We start from the raw sequence: 17877 nt of genomic DNA on the forward strand, positions 1-17877 counted from the left end.
CAAATTTGAAACCTTCTCGTCGAACCCATTCCAAAATACACATACGCATTGAGGTTTGAAACAGAATCGATTACATCAATCAATTCAATCCAATTTATTATAAGTACTTATTATAAATAGCAAATACGTTTGCAATACTTGTTCGAGTTAAATATTTTCAAACCTGCTGGTTGTTAAATCTCGATGATCATGCTCAGAATTACAATAATTTTAAACGCTTCTAACTAGATAATTTGAAAATAGATTTATATTATTTCTCCATGAACATTAGACGCATTTTGGTCCGCTCTGATTGGTTCATGAAATCATAGGTAGGTTTTTCAATAGTATGCTTTTGAAATATTGAAACGCCGTTGTCATACATGTTAAAGTTAAATGTTTCTGAATCGATTGATTGTTAAATTATATCAATCTATCAACAAATTACTGAGTTATTATCGTTCAAAATTATGACAGAAAAAGGTTACGCGGTTTATTTTGAAACTTTTAATTGCCACCTGGCTCCGTATAGTGTAGAGTTTCAATTTTTGTCATTAAAGATTCCTATCTTTAATGACAAAAATTGAAACTTGTTAAATGTCAGTTGATTAACTATTCGAACAGCAATAGTTTGATAATATTGGAACAATCGCGATATCGGAAGAGTTACTTTTGCGAAACCGTTTTAGCGAAATGGGAGGAGAAAACCGAGGTTAAAGAAACTATTTTGCAGCGTTCTTGAATTTTAAGTGCTCGCTTTGGTATCTGAAGAATAGCACATTAGCGTGTCGTATATCATTCCAATCAGTTCATCACGATAGCACAACTTAAACTCAGATGAAAGGCATTATTGTTCCATAGACTTTTGACACTTGAAACCGTCGTGTTGAGCGACGATGCAGAATAACGAAAAATTCTTCTAATTTTATTTTAAAGCAGTTCTAATTTATAGATCATGTTAGTTTCAGGCCATACAAACAGACTTCGGCTATATCAATCTCTGAAATCCGGTTCCGAAAGTACCAGGAATAGTGGCCAAAAACTCCAAAAACATTTTCTTCGGGATGGCAGATCCGATTTTAACAAACAAAAGGTCCAAACAAATGTTATCCCGAAACTACAAAGTGAAGTATGATCGAAATTTAAAACCGTCCTTTGAACGGACGCTCAAAAATACGAAAAAAAAAATCGTTAAATTTTGGCTTAAAACTATTTCGATTTATAGGTTATGCTTGTTTACGTCCAAACAAACTTTCCTATTTCTATTCAATCAACAGAATACCACAGTAATATTTATGAGAATATTAGTAATATGAGGAAGACATAATCACACATCAGCAGGTAGATTGAAACCGGCCTTCATTAACGGGTCCGGTACGATTTCGGAATTTTTAAGCCAAAACATGATCGAGCTCATACAGAAGACGTATAAGACGTTAGGTAAACAAAACATAGCCCCAATTGATCCGACACTGTACATTGCGGGCCAGTTCCAAAGTGGCAATTTCATTCATCAAAGTAAAAAATAACAATCCTGCATCGCTGAGTAACCCCACAAAATCACTTACTGGACACTTTTGTCAGTCATTGGCCATACAAAATATATACAAGCTATAGTTACGATCATGTGGTCAACATGCATGGTGATAAAAAGCAAAAACACTGTTCGGCGGTACTCACACCCACTTCGATGGTTGTCGATCATTTTGACACCAACCGGCTCTACACGTTCAACAGCCACTTTTCCCCTGAGTTAGCACGTGTAATTTCATAAAAGCTACCATTATCTCAAGGTGACTCGATTTCGTTGCCATCAGTCGTTTAATGTTTTATGCAATATCGTTTAAATTTTTAGTTTGCCTTTGTTTGGCGAAAACTCGAAAGTGATTCCTATGAAAGTATTTTTTTTTTCGCTGTCGAGTTCCATTTGCACAAGCAGCTTCGCCCTTTGGGCAAGTAACGACCTACTTGAGTCGAGGCTAGATGTTGTCGAGCAACGGATATATCGATACCAGAAGGTGAGATAATTATTTGTAAAACACATATTAGTTGGACCGGACATCAAGACTTTTTTGTTTCTACGATGGTCATATGAACTCAATTCAATTTTGTGTGAGCGTTTGAATGACATTTTCTACAATATCAATTTATAATAGCTTTTCAATTTCCGTCTTAAACAGAAACTCGATCACAGGAAGCCGCGAATTTAGATTCCGTTCCAATTTTATTAACTTGCGACAATTTCGTAATGTCATAAACGATCGCTTGCGAATCGATCAGTTTGTGGTATATCGAAAAAACAGAAACTGAAGACATGTACAATAAATTTTGTTCTTTTTTATACCAAAATCAATCTGGATTTTTGAACAAAGCTTTTTAAAGTATTTGTTTTTTTTTTAAACGTTTACAGAGGTTTCACCATATACGCTTCTCGGTGCAATAAAATTACGGTACGAATTCTTTTCTAAAGCAGTGGTCAGGAATCTTTTGAGCCAAAAATGCTATTTACAGAATTTCAAACTTTTTAAAGAGTTACAAACTAAATAATTTTTGAATGAATAAAGTTTAATTTGTAAAGGCTAATTAACTATTTGGGTTGGTTCGAAGTGGTTGACGTTATTATTTGTGTTAACAAAATTTACTATACATGTTTGAGGGGTTTTGTTGACTTTGAATTGCTGAAATCTGTCTTCAAATTCATCTTCAATTTTCTCTAGAAAAGTATAAAAGTAATACGTGTCAACAGATGCACTGGTTTTATCGCAATATTGTTTAGAAATTAAAAATAAAGTGCTTTTTCGCTTTTAATTCTTCTTCTAAATAATTGATTTTTCTTTGAAGCAAACCTATTTCTGTGTTAAAACATAGGCTGGGTTTTCCTTACAGTTTGATTTCGTTTTCGCTTGAATCTAATCCCATCCCAGTTTTGAGTGCAGCTGTTGTCAAATGTACGGCACAAATCTCCAAATAAACCTTGGGGAACGTGCCACTTGAGTTAATTTTTGCCGATTTCACTTGGGGTTATAGCTGGTTTGGTTTGAGTTATCTTCAAGCGAAAACCATATTTGATTCAAAAGAACTTGAACTGAAGATAATTTTCCCAAGATGTTCAACCTTTTAACTGCCGTATTGACGGAGCTAGAATGGCTCTATTCATTGTGTTAAAAAAAAACCTTAAACATTTTGAACCATGTTTTCTTACACTTCTAATTTTGGTACCACACTGCATTTTTAAGTAGTAGATAGATAATTTTTGATGTTGTGTTTTTGCTTGTTAAAATCCTTTCGGTGTCACCTCATCATTTCCAGTCAAAAGTAGTAACATGCTTTTTTTCGAAAATCACCAATGTTATAAAAATCTTAAGACAAATTTTCTACTTATCATAATTAAACACAGCCGAGAGATCAAAGATGTTAAAAAATAGCTCCACGTCTTTATTAAACCGAGACTAAGGAAATAGTTCTTGCTGGCCTTTCAGGTAATACCTACATACAATACCCAAACAAACATTGAAAAACCGCAACTCGTTAAGCTCTAGTTACCTGTTTTCTCATTTCCTTACTTTTCCAGTCCCAGTTACCCAGACTTCTAAAAAGTACCACTGAAGAAGGACGTAATTAACATCCGAAATACGTATCAGTATTATCACGTCTGCTATACTTCTTATATTGACGTATGTAAAATAAATGCAATTCAACGATATTTCAAATTAGGTCTCTCATTTTACGTTCCATTAACAGTTCGAGTTACAAATAGGGCATATTACTTCATTTTTTTCTAAAAATAAACCATGTGTATGCATTGAAGCTTTATTCGAAGGAAATGCATGATGCTTAGCTTTAGTAGCTATGCACCATGCGTTTCCTTCTAATAGTAGAATTTTTATCGAGACGCATGGTTGATTGTTATTATATTTTTAGAAAAACTCAAATTTCTAGATTTTCCATATTGTTTTACTTTCTCTTATAGAGGTCGTCAAATGGTGAGATAACTAAGTCCTCACAAGTTCCTATCTCATGCCTCCCCGTGTGTCTATGATGACATTTGGTCAATAGAACGGCGTCGACTGGGTGCTATCGCCTTCTGCGGTAGTAGCAGAATGAGAGGGTGCGAATTGACTCATAAGTTAAAGCCCATCCTAAAATGCAATGTTTATAATAGTATATTACAACATATAATTGTGTTGTTTATTACATCATGTATTATTATTATTATTATTATTATTATAATTATTATTTTTATTATTATTATTATTATTATTATTATTATTATTATTATTATTACTATTATTATTATTATTATTATTGTTAGAAGAGCGTAATTTACACTGCAACATTAACTTATATTGTATCATAGAATATTATTTCTTATCTTATCGTCTTACATGTTTTTTTGTCTTTTATGTTATTGTATAATATGTTGTATGGTATTATACTGCATTGCATTATATCATATTATATTGTATTATATTATATTATAGGGTTTATTATGAGTAGTACTACGTACCTCTGCGCAAAATATAAATTTGTTTTCCTTATAAATTATCATTTTTAAAGTAATCTTTTAACTAAATATCAAGGTCGTCACAAGGTGAGCTTGACCCTCACTGGTTCCTGTTTCATGCTTACACGTGTGTCTGTGGTGACAATTGGTCGATGGAATGCGTTGATGGCAGAATGAGAGGATGAGAAATGACATATAGGCCCTTATTACCGTTTTCACTTCCACTTTCACATTCACTTCACTTACATGTCACTTCACTTGATTTTACCTATTACCAGTACAACGCATAGTGAAGTGATCAGTGTAGTGGAAAAAACTAATTTTTTCGACAAAATGTTGGTGGCGTGATGTTCATAATGACATCAAGTTCACCCAAGTATTTAATTTTGTCTCTGAAGCGACTTCCATAATAAGGACCTAAATTCACTTCACACGATTTTCACCGTGAAGTGATACCGATAATAAGGGTCACAATCACTTCACTTTGTTTTCACCGTGTAGTGATACTGGTAATAAGGGCCATAAATTCAAGTAATATAATATCATCATCGCAATATATCATTTTATTCATTCTATTATTTATTATATATTTCATTGTGCTATATTATATTGTTTTTTATTATTATTTTCATTATTATATTTATTGTTATTATTGTTAATTTGTCATCAATAATAATAACATATATTATTTTTATAGATGTGGATATTATCATTGTTATTAGAAGAGAAATATTCTACTTCCTGCAGTATTGCGAAGATAGAAGAGCATAACTGACTATACATTAACTGTTATTTTATATATTGTTTTATAAGATATTATATTATATTATGTTATATTATATTATTTTGTAATCTATTATATCATTTTATGTTATATTAATTTCATTACACTATGTTTCATTGTATTCATCAATATAAAACATTTATCACGGGGACGTAAAGGGAAGGAGCATCAGGGCATCGGACGAATTGATGACTGGACGAGGGATTGTGGATAGCCAGCCCAAGTCAATTGAAGGAGACTTGTTTCCTTCTGAAGGTTTGAAATGAGTCTGACGCTCTTTTCTCAAACAAACCATCAGGCGAGTTCAAGCATGTATAGCGATATGCTTCATCCATGCACTGGATATTATGGTTTTTTTTTCCATAAATACGTTTATTTCTTAAGGCAGTTTACATAAGTTTTTCTTCGCCGTAGCATCACTTTTACATAATATTCTTATCCTAATTTAATTCTAACATAGTCACAACGTTTTGAATTTATTAAAACATATTCTCTTATAGCTTAAATATCATCTTAAGTAACTCGTCATTATTTATGAAATCTACTCGGAAATATTATTTGAACCAAACGATTACCTTCTATAAATTATAAAATAAGCTGATTTTTTTGACATTTTGTTGATAATTTCATAAACTGTTTCGAGTTTGTTTGTATCATTACATAATTTTTATTCTAATTTAGCTATTGGTTGAACTCATGGACGCAGCTGGGATCAGAGCTAAGTCTTAAAAGGGGCCTTTATTAAATTGAAACTCCAATTTTCTTTATGAAATGATAAATAAGTTTCATGTATGAAAGGTCACGACAAGCAAGAATGTCTCGAACTGGGATATTGGATAGTCTACCTTGGGTACGCAAAGAATTTATTAGTTGAGATCTGACATCACGATACTCCACGCATGTCCAAACGACATGATCAATATCCCGATAACCTTCTCCGCAAGCACAATGATTAGTCTCGGAGAGCCCAATTCGAAGGAGATGTGCATCTAACGTGTAGTGATTGGACATGAGTCTGGACATCACACGAATGAAATCCCTACTCACATCCAGTCCCCTGAACCATGACTTTGTCGATATATTCGGAATAATTGAGTGCATCCACCGACCCAGATCATCTCTATCCCAAGAAGCTTGCCAGCTGGCAAGTGTTCTTTGGCGAGACGAGCTATAGAATTCGTTGAAAGCAATCGGTCGCTCATAAATTTCACCCTCAATAGCACCACCTTTGGCTAAAATATCGGCTCTTTCATTGCCAGGAATGGAGCAATGAGCCGGGACCCAGACTATAGTGATTAGATAATTATTGTTCAATATGTCGTTCAGGCACTGTTTTATTTTGCCCAGGAAAAACGGTTCAGTCTTGCCAGTCATGTTTGAGCGAATGGCTTCAATTGCACTCAGACTATCTGTGAAGAGGAAATAATGGTTTGGAGATAATGTGACGATTACACTCAAACTATAATGAACTGCTGCTAGCTCTGCTATATAAACAGATGCAGGTTCTTGAAGCCTAAATGAGGCCGAAACATTATTGTTGAACATACCAAACCCTGTCGCTTCTTCAATTCGCGATCCGTCCGTGTAAAACATTTTCTCAGAGTCAATATGCCTGAACTTACTTGAAAATATTTTTGGGATTTCCGTCGAGCGTAGATGATCCGGGATTCCACGCACTTCGCGCTGCATGGATGTGTCGAAAAATAAAGTTGAGTCAGGGACATTTAGGAGGCTGACATGGATAGGAATATATCTTGAAGGGTTGATTTCCTGTGACATATGGTTAAAATATACTGTCATGAATTTTGTTTGAGATCGAAGCTCGACTAGTCGTTCGAAATTATTAATTACCATGGAATTCAGCACCTCACATCTTATTAGCAGGCGTGATGAAAGCTCCCAAAATCGATCTTTTAATGGAAGAACTCCCGCCAGAACTTCAAGACTCATTGTATGTGTTGAATGCATGCAGCCTAAGGCAATTCGCAAACAACGGTACTGAATTCGCTCAAGTTTGATAATATGAGAGTTTGCAGCGGAACGAAAACAAACGCATCCATATTCCATCACTGAAAGTATCGTTGTTTGATACAATTTTATTAGATCTTGCGGATGAGCACCCCACCAAGATCCTGTTATTGTTCGAAGAAAATTTACTCTTTGTTGGCATTTCGTTATCAGATACCTAATGTGTCCTCCCCACTTGCATTTGGAATCGAACCACACCCCGAGGTATTTAAAAGTTAAAACCTGTTGGATCATTCTTCCCATCATATGGAGCTGAAGCTGCGCGGGATCATGCTTTCTTGAAAAGACGACTAACTCTGTTTTCTCCGCAGAGAATTCGATACCAAGATGAACAGCCCAAACGGACAAGTTATCTAAGGTATCTTGCAATGGTTTATGCAGATCAATAGCTTTGGGTCCAGTAACTGAAACCACGCCATCATCTGCCAATTGTCTTAGTGTACATGGGGTTACAAGACAGCTGTCAATGTCATTCACGTAAAAATTATAAAGGAGCGGACTGAGGCATGAGCCTTGCGGTAGACCCATGTAGCTAATTCTGAATGTTGTCAAATCGCCATATGAAAAATGCATGCGTTTCTCTGACAAAAGGTTGTGCAAATAATTATTTATAACCGCTGGGAGTCCATGTTGGTGGAGCTTGTCTGAAAGAACATCAATGGAAACTGAATCAAATGCTCCTTTAATGTCTAAAAATACAGATGCCATTTGTTGCTTTTGAGCGAAGGCAATTTGGATGTCAGACGAAAGTAATGCAAGGCAATCATTCGTTCCTTTATTTCTACGGAAGCCAAACTGAGTATCTGACAACAAACCGTTCGTCTCGACCCAAGTGTCGAGACGTCGTAGAATAATTTTTTCGAACAATTTTCTGATGCAGGACAACATCGCAATGGGTCTATATGAGTTGTGATTGGAAGCTGGTTTCCCCGGCTTTTGAATGGCGATAACTTTCACTTGTCTCCAGTCAGGTGGAACAATATTTTGCTCAAGAAACTTGTTGAACAATTCCAACAAACGTCTTTTTGCGAGGTCGGGCAGATTCTTCACCAAGTTGAATTTAATTCTGTCCAACCCAGGAGCGTTATTGTTACAAGACAAGAGTGCTATAGAAAATTCCATCATTGAAAATGGGTTATTAATAAAACCATTATTTGGAGGAGATTCCCTTATAATGCTCTGCGTAGGAACAGAATCTGGGCAAACTTTCCTAGCAAAGTCAAATATCCATCGGTTCGAGTATTCATCACTCTCATTGCCCACGTTACGATTCCTCATTCGTCTGACCGTGTTCCAAAGAGTGCTCATTGAGGTTTCTCTTGACAAACCTTCGACAAAATGTCTCCAATAGCTACATTTTTTGGCTCGAAGTATGCTCTTGTACTTGGTTTCTAAAGCCATAAGTTTTTCAAAATTCTGAGGAGTTCCTCCTCCCCGTTTTAGAAACGTCTTGCAAGCATTTTGTTTTGCGAGTTTAGCCTCTGAGCACTCTTTGTCCCACCAGGGGTTGGGAGGCCTTCTGTTAGTCGTTGGCCCAGGAAAGCGTTTAGTTTGGGATTGTTCTGCTGCCTCCAGAATCGAACAAATGAGGAAGTCATATTCTTCAAGTGGAGGGAGCTCTTCCATTGAATTCAAAATACTAGAGATTCTACTTTGGTATTTAATCCAGTCGATATTTTTTGTCAAATCATATGGAATACTAGCTGAAGTAGCAATGCAATTGCTATTGCTAATTGAGATGATGATTGGTAAATGATCGCTACCGTGTAAATCAGGCAATATTTTCCAGGTGCAATCTAGTCGAATTGATGTTGAGCAAAGAGATAGATCTAATGCACTTGGGCGTGCAGGAGGTCTTGGGATCCGTGTCATGCTACCCATATTTAATACCGTCATGCTAAAATTGTCACAAATGTTTTGTATTAAAGATGATCTGCTATCATTGTAAACGGAACCCCACATCATTCCGTGCGAATTTAAATCCCCCAGAATCAATCGTGGAGCAGGAAGGATTTTATGGTTGGAAGAGCATCTTTTATTCCCGCGGAATACGAGTAAGTGACTCTACTCACATATCCGACCAACCCTTTTTGTTCGCTTTTCGGTAACAGCTATAGTAAGAAGGTGAATGGATGAGTCATATCGGCGCTACTGTAAGTCTACCCGTATCCACTGGCAAGTCCTTGAACTGATGGTGGCTTCACTTCACATCACATCACATCACATCACATTTTTGCCTTTCTCTTATAGAAAGGTTATGCAATCACTGTGAAAACCGACTTTTGAACCGAGGCCGAAGGACCGAGTGTCATATACCATTCGACTCAGTTCGTCGAGTACGCAAAATGTGTGTGTGTGTGTGTGTGTGTGTGTGTGTGTGTGTGTGTGTGTATGTGTGTGTATGTGTGTGCGTATGTGTGTATGTAACGTTTTAACTTTTCTCGAAGATGGCTGAACCGATTTTCACAAACTTAGATTCAAATAAAAGGTCTTGTGGTCCCATACAAAATTCCCGAATATTTTCTGGATCCGACTTCCGGTTCCGGAATTATGGGGTAAAATGTGCAAAAAATTGTGAAAATAAGTGCACTAACTTTTCTCAGAGATGACTGAACCGATTTTCACGAACTTAGATTCAAATGAAAGGTCTTGAGGTCCCATAAAAAAATCCTGAATATTATTTAGATCCGACTTGCGGTTCGGGAGTGATGAGGAAAATGTGCAAAAAAAATAAAATATGTGTTCTATCTTTTCTCATAGTTGGCGCGACCGATTTTCACAAACTTAGGTTCAAATGAAAGGTCTTATGGTTCCATATAAAATTCTTGAATATTATTTGGATCCGACTTCCGGTTCCGGAATTATGGAAAAAAATGTGCATAAATTGTGAAAATAAGTGCACTAACTTTTCTCAGAGATGGCTGAACCGATTTTCACTAACTTAGATTCAAATGAAAGGTCTTGAGCTTCCATAAAAAAATCCTGAATATTATTTGGATCCGACTTCCGGTTCGGGAGTTATGAGGTGGAATGTGCAAAAAAAAAAATATTATTATTCTTTTAAGAATCGAAGAAAATTATTTTGAAAAATACCACAGTATTATATATGATAGTATGATTGATATGAGAAAGGCATCATTACACCACTAGGTGGATTAAAACAGGTTTTAAAATATGAAACCAAAGCATTTCAGCGTGTCCAAAAATTCTTCATTCATTACTAAAATGTTATGAGTGGCGGCAAAATCGAAAGTATTCGAAAAATATGTTTAAAATTTTTAATGCAAGAATACTTTAAACTATTTTGACAATGCCTAAAATATCGAACATTTTTCAATTTTTTTAAAATAAAATAACAATCAATAGAACCACCTTAGTTCCGCCAATGTGGCAGCTGAAGGGTGGATTTGACCAAACGGGGTGATTTTGGTTAGATGATTGTTTTCACTATTTAAATGAGATTGCGTATAAAAATTTGCACGATCTTTAGTGACTAATAATCCGACTAAAATCTATTTTTATCTTACACATTCGTTACGTTAAGAACGATTTAAAAAAAGGAGGGCATTGTGGGGTACTTTATAAAATTCATAATAATTCATGATAATGCCGTTCACATTAACAAACATATATTAATAATTATGAAGTAAATATTGTGTAAATAATTGATGGTTAGAAAATTAATTATTTTATTTTAACAAAATAAATTACAAAAATGCATGGAGTAGAAAATTAAGTTTTGCGTACCATTCTGTTGGAAGAAAAGAAAACATGTTTCTTTCCGACTCGTAGGAAATACAATACTGCTCAGAAACTAAAACATAATACGTTATAGAAGTGTGAAAGAAAGGACTATGAAATACAACGAAACTTTTTTTCTCCAATATGGATTGAGATAATTCACGTGCGATTGTAATCGAATTATTATAACGACGCACCGGAACAAAAGATTTGTTTCATAAATATAAGACTGTAACAAGAAAATGGACGAAAACGCATGGTAATCACCCCTGTTCTGTATTTCTATCGAATAGGATTTTGTCGAACGAATGTAAAAATTTGTATTTTGTAATTTGATCGAGTTATGCTTTTGTATGGAAAACTAGAACTCGATCGAGCTACAGAATGAAAAATTTCATATTCGATCGAAAGAATCCGATTCGAACGAAATACAGAATCGGGGTGAATATTCGAGGGTATTTCAAAACGAAATTTAAATTTTAAATTAATGTCATAAACCAGAGGAGATATCAAGCATACCCCGCTTTACCCCTGTTTCTGCTTTGCTCACTACGTGTGCGTGAAATTCCTTCAACCACTACCGGAGAATACATTTGAAGAATCATGTTGCAGTACGTCTTTCCACGAAAAAAAAACAAAGTGGAAGATTTTTTTCTTCCAGTTTTTTATGTATTATTTATTGCAATATGAATTAAATCAAAGACATCATATTAACAAGATATCCAGCTATCACATTTCCCTCTTTGAAATAACTCATGGTTTCAGTAGTGATTGCTCCAATTCATAAACTTGAACAATATGTCAAAATTTTAGTATGGATTTGAGTAAAATTTTGCGCACCCTTACAATTGACATGATAGGTTGAATGTGATGCCGTGCGATGGTGTTGCTGAAGTGAAGATAGGTTTAGCTCCAAGCTGACAGGGTCTGATTAAATTTAAATTGTTAAGACTCAAGTTGGGTGTTCACAAGTGGTGAGCTTTGTTATATACATGATTTGGTTATTACTATTTGGGACGTCATTTGTTCCGCAATTATGTTTTTTTTGTAGCGGAAATTGTAAACTTACTTGTAATGTGTAATGGGAAAAAGGAACTTATATACTAACTTACTGACTAATACACAGATAGCGAATCGATGCAATTGAAGATTGGATCGGCTTTTGTCGGAATTTTCTTATTATATTATGTGACATCAGATCCGTAACCAGGATTTCGTTTCGGGAGGGGCCCTAAGATAAAAAAATTATGTTACTGAGGATTGCTTATGTACATAATTTTTGGTGCCCCTTTACCGGTGTTTTCAACAGACACTGGAACTATCATTATTAAGTATTTAAATTAAATTTGTAACTGTGACCGAGAGAAGGTTATTGTGTTATATTTCTTAACGTTTACTGTCACGCCATTTCAGTCGCACATGTCAGATTTTCTAAATGTCCATTTCTAGAGCACAAAAATCCTTAAGACTTGCGAAAGGTTTCGAGAAGTGTTCCGAGATAGCTCATGTTCTAAATTTGTACGTCATATCAGTTGAAGGCCATACAAACTAACTCTGGCTATACAGTTTTCGGTATCAGGCCAGAAGTAGCGGTCTGAAATTCCAAAACGAAACTCACATCGATTTCTCAGAGATGACTTGAGGTTTGGGAACAGATAATAGTTCGAAGAGGCCAAATCAGGTAAACAAGGTGGATGGGCAAGTAACTGGAGCCCTAAACCGTTGATTATAACCGTAGTTGTGATGCTCATGCATTTCATGTAAGGCCCTTTCACAGCGATTTCGGTTTTTAATCGCTCCATTAATGAACATTAATACTTGCATAGAGGTCATCCTCCAAAAATATACCATGACAACCCCAGAAACCCAGCCTTCCATGTCCTCATGCCACTTCGAAGCACGACTTCAATCCATTGTCGAGTAATTATTTTGTTCTCTAGTGTATAATAATGAATCCATCCAAACATGTACTCGAAGTGCACTTGCGTTCGACTTTTTAGTCCTAAATAAGTATATGTGAGATTAAAGGCACAAATCTCCAAATATCAAGGGGAACGTGCCATTTAAGCCAATTTGTTCTGATTCCTGATTCCTGAGATCCAGCGGCAGGATAACTTCCTCATCTGCAGAATTTTGCCTGACTATGGTAAGTTCGTGAACTTTCTCTTTGTGGTCACCCAGTTTAATCCAGTGTCTTTTTTATTATTGTCGTTTATTGTGCCCTGGATTAAACCTCCATTTCATTTAGTTTTGACACTGTTCGCTTCGTATCATTCATAATTATTAATTATTATTCTGATTTCGGGAGCGGGAAGGGCCCCTCGGACGTTACCGTGTGAAATTACATCTAATGTTTCTATATTTGTGAGTCTGTGTAACTCATTTTTACTAAACCAGGGAGAACCCTTCAAAATAGTTTTTAGAATTTTATTCTGAATTCTTTGAAGCGTTTTCTTCCTGGTAGAACAACAACTTGACCAAATTGGTATTGCATAAAGCATGGCTGGTCTGTTTGTTATTTGTTTTTTTATGCAGAGCTCAGAATTTGTGTTTATAAGGGAATATAAACATTTAATATATTCATTAAACTTTGCCTGGATTCCTTCAATGTGATCCTAGAAAGTGAGTGTTTTGTCATACGATAAACCTAAGTATTTTACTTAATCAGACCATGTCAATTTGAAACCAATCTATTTGATAACAAGATTATTGTTTGGTTTAAGTAAAGAAGCTCTGGGCTTTTGCAGAAAGATAAGTAATTGCGTTTTTGCTGCATTTGGTGCAATTTTCCATTTAGACAGATAATCAATGAAAATATTTGAGCTCCTTCGTAGGCGACTGCAGATCATTCTTACATGAGGCTAATAATCTTTTACATGAGGCTAATAAACTTGTATCTTTACAGAATAGAGATTGCTGACAACTAACGTATATTCGAAATATCAGAAGTGAAAATATTATACAACATTGGAGCTAAGCTCGAACCTTGCAGATCACATGTTCGTACGGGTAGCAATTCAGATTAACAATTCGGATAGGAAAGTACGATCAGTAGAATAATTTTGAATCATTTGGATCAAATAAATAGGAAACTGGAAGTCGGACATTTTTGCTACCAAACATTTGTGCCAAACACTGTCGAATGCTTTTTCTATATCTGGAAGAGCAACTCCAAAAGATAACTCAGAAGATTTATTGGCTCTTATCATTTTCGTTGCTTTAACAAGTTGATGAGTAGTTTAATGTTCATCACGAAATCAAAACTGCTCTGATAAAAAAATCGAATTCTCATTTATATGAGATATCATTTTCAACAAAATATTTTTTCAAAAAGCTTACCTATAGAAAAAAGTTAGCTGATTTGTCGATAACTTGATATTTCTGCTGTGTTTTTATCGGGTTTCAGAATAGAGAGTGGGGGACGGGTATAGTCGATGCCTTTCACGCAGCCCATCTGGGTTCGATTCCCAACCCGGCACATAGGGTCAGAAAATTTTTCTGGCCCGAAGAGACGAATGGCCTTAAGGCTAAAACTTCTATAATTAGAACAAAAAAAAATTTCTCAAGCCAACATCGGGAAGATTTTTAATAAGAATATTAAAGAATCCATCATTACCAGAAGCCTTCATGTTTTCAAGTTTCCTAATGGTTCACTCAATTGCATTAAAATTCATGTCAGTAAAGTCATCTTGTAACAATACTTGAGTTGAAATATGATTCATTTTCAATAGGACTCACGACGTGTAAATTAAAATTGTGGACACTCTTGAACTGTTAAGCAAATTTGTGAGCTTATTCACCGTTTGTAAGAAGTATTTGATTTCCTTCCTTGAGAGCAGGAATTTGTTTTTGAGGTTTCTTAGTAACCTTAGCAAGTTTCCCGAAAGGTTTAGAATATGGTTTAATTTGTTCAACTTCTTATGTGACTTTTTTGTCAGGTTTCAAGAATTCTATGTGAATAACTTGTCACTTAGAATCATCAGCTGGCTGCATGTCAATAGTTCACAAAATTTTTCACCATGCGCCCTGCGATAAATTGGACAAGAAGTAATCGTCACTCAAGGACAATGATACTCATTCTACAACGGCCCCAAATAACCACAGTACTTCTGAAAAAGTCATCAATACTAATGTAAACAGCGGTTATTTCGACATTGGTAACCTTAATGTCACTTCTGATTTGACAGAAGCTTAGTTTTATCTTTCCGCTGAACGAAAATGGTTGTGTATACACAGATAAAAATATTTTGTGAATTTACATCTATTTTCATGCACATATTTGGAGCAGGTAATTAAACATAAAATTACTTTACAATTCTGTACGTTTCAATACAATTTAATCGCAAAATAAGCGTTAATTGAAAGGTACAGTTTTATTCATTGAAAATTCAATGCAATTCAATTTATTTTTGCATCGATGAAGGTTTTCAATCAAAATTTCGATTCAACTCATGTCTATTCCATGTTACTATTGATTTACATCTCGTGTAAATTTCATTATTTCTTTCTGTGTACGCTTGAGGAAGACGCCAACTGGGCTTGCGATCAGCTTGAAGAAGACGCCGATTTTTGCCAAAAAATCATCTTCTCGGATGAGACACATTTTCATCTCGGCGGGTATGTTAATAAGCAAAATTGTCGCATCTGAGGGACGGAAAACCCGCACGTTATCATGGAGAAGCCGATGCATCCTCAACGAGTGACGGTTTGGTGCGGATTTTGGTCTGGCGGCATCATTGGGCCATTTTTCTTCGAGATTGAGGCAGGAGCCGCCGCCACGGTCATGATTAGCGATTGGTTCTTCCCGTTACTTGAAGAGGAAGACTTGGACACCATTTGGCTCCAACAAGACTTCGCTCAGTGCCACACAGTCAACGCTACGATCGATCTTCATACAATCGAAAATGTACAAAAAAACTGGACCGACCGTAAGGCCAGCCGAGGCAGCAATTTGAATGAAATTATATTCCACAGTTAACCGGAAGGATATTACTTTAATATGAAAAAATAAATTTTGAAATCGGATGAACTGTTTGTTTTAAAAAAAAGTTACCTGGCGGACCCTGTAGAGATGGGCAAAACAGTTCATTTCAAAGAATCGTTCAGTGATGCAGAGTTCTATTAAAAGAATTAGTTCTCGAGAGCCGTTCATTCGTTCTGTTTATAGTTAGTTTGCTTCTTGAAAGACTAAACGAGACACCGTTTTCTTCGGAGTCTAAAGTTCTCGAAAAGGAGGTCCACGACTTACAACTGAAAAACTACCGTTATCAAAAAAAGAACAGTTGTAATTTTTTCAAAAGAACTGTTTCTTTTGAACCGTTTGCGAACGAATTGCCCATCTCTACTAATGTAACACTCTCTTCGAAAAAACCATTATCTGCAACCATTGTATAACAAGGTATGTCCGCTTCAGATGTAAACAAACACAACTCCAGTATAAATAACAGCTATAAGGCACCAATAACAATGACATCGAATCAATGGACGAGGACGTGAATAGTGAACCATCCCCCATATATTCGCTGGATAGCCATGAGGGTGAGGGGTAGTAAAAATTAGTAATAAAAACATGTTTATTTTTCAATTGTACAACCGATCACGTAAAGCTCATGCATTCAGCCAGAACAAAAATTATCATTGGAAAAAAGACTATAAAACAAAAATAAACTAATGTAACTAATTCGAATTAAATTGTAACAGTAACTCCTGAATTGTATTGTATCCTGTGTTTCACTCTTTTCATTTTTCTTATTCATCTTTTTGATAGCGTCATTTCATTTGTAATGACCAGTTCATTTTAGTTTATAGTCCAACGGTATTTACTTTTACTGACAACCACTAGTAGCCTTGCGAGCTGACCGACACTGATCCACTACAGTATAAATGAAAATTATTTGCTCACGTGCTTAGAGCCTCACCGGAAATGCTTCAGTTCTACTTAAATTTATAGTCCGATGTTTTGTCAGCACAAGCCAAACAATAACTGTTATCTTACTGTTATCTAGTCCTGGTTTTGGAATTTTTCACATTTGAATATGCAATTTCATTATTCCAAATCATAAGTTGTTGAATGAAAGTAATGTCACATATGACACAAGAATCAAATAAACAAATCTTTCAGTTCTTCGATCGACCCATAATCGCTTTAACTCACCATTTTGTATTACACTAATAGTCAATATGTTTGTATCCACTATAATTTCTTGCAGAATTGATTCTTTTATTCTCAGCAAATGTTACCGTATATGTATCATAAATGACCCACGGCACTAATTCGTTTCAAACACTCATAAAGATCAACTGTGAATGAATATTCTTTGCTAGGGCGTCAGCTGTTCACTTTCACTCAAAAGCCGTTCTTTTACTCCACCACACAACAGGGATCGGCTGATCCTGTCACATGCGAACAACCCGATCTCGTCTAGTACACGCGCGCTTTTATCACGCCAACCGCCGGCAACGGACTGAAACGGTCCGATAGGATGTTTTAGCAATTTATATCCGTTCAAATTCGTTTTCTTGGCTGCCAGCAAACTGAAGCTGGAAATTGTTGGTTGCAGCCAACAGACAGGTACTTGACAGTACGCTCTCCCCCGGCGTTGATCGCATTTTACCCTCATCTTAATTTGGTTTGTTTATACCTCTCACTGTCGCGGTCGCGCCGGTGGTGTCGCGAAGCGTTACGGCGCAGCAGCCACGAAAATTCGCTGAGAAATTGATCAAAACAACGGCGTGCGCGCGCGCTCTAGTGAGAGTTGCATTGCAGCCCGAATGTTGCCCAGCGATTTAACCGAAGCTGCAGCGTCGGAGAGTTTATCACATCGCTTACTGATTGCAATGT

General features: G+C 35.8%; 1 protein-coding gene across 1 annotated transcript in view; it reads right to left on the reverse strand.

The window, feature by feature from the left end:
* LOC131431553 (RNA-binding protein 33-like) overlaps positions 1-17596 on the reverse strand; it is a 57900-nt gene extending 40304 nt beyond the window's left edge. Inside the window, exon 1 of the mRNA XM_058597335.1 lies at positions 17191-17596. Coding sequence (XP_058453318.1) covers positions 17191-17193 — 3 coding nt within the window. The 5' untranslated portion in view covers positions 17194-17596. The remainder of the gene's footprint in view (positions 1-17190) is intronic.
* Positions 17597-17877: the final 281 nt, after the last annotated feature.

Source organism: Malaya genurostris, chromosome 2, assembly GCF_030247185.1.
Source record: "Malaya genurostris strain Urasoe2022 chromosome 2, Malgen_1.1, whole genome shotgun sequence".
In the NCBI taxonomy this organism is placed as follows: Eukaryota; Metazoa; Arthropoda; class Insecta; order Diptera; family Culicidae; genus Malaya; species Malaya genurostris.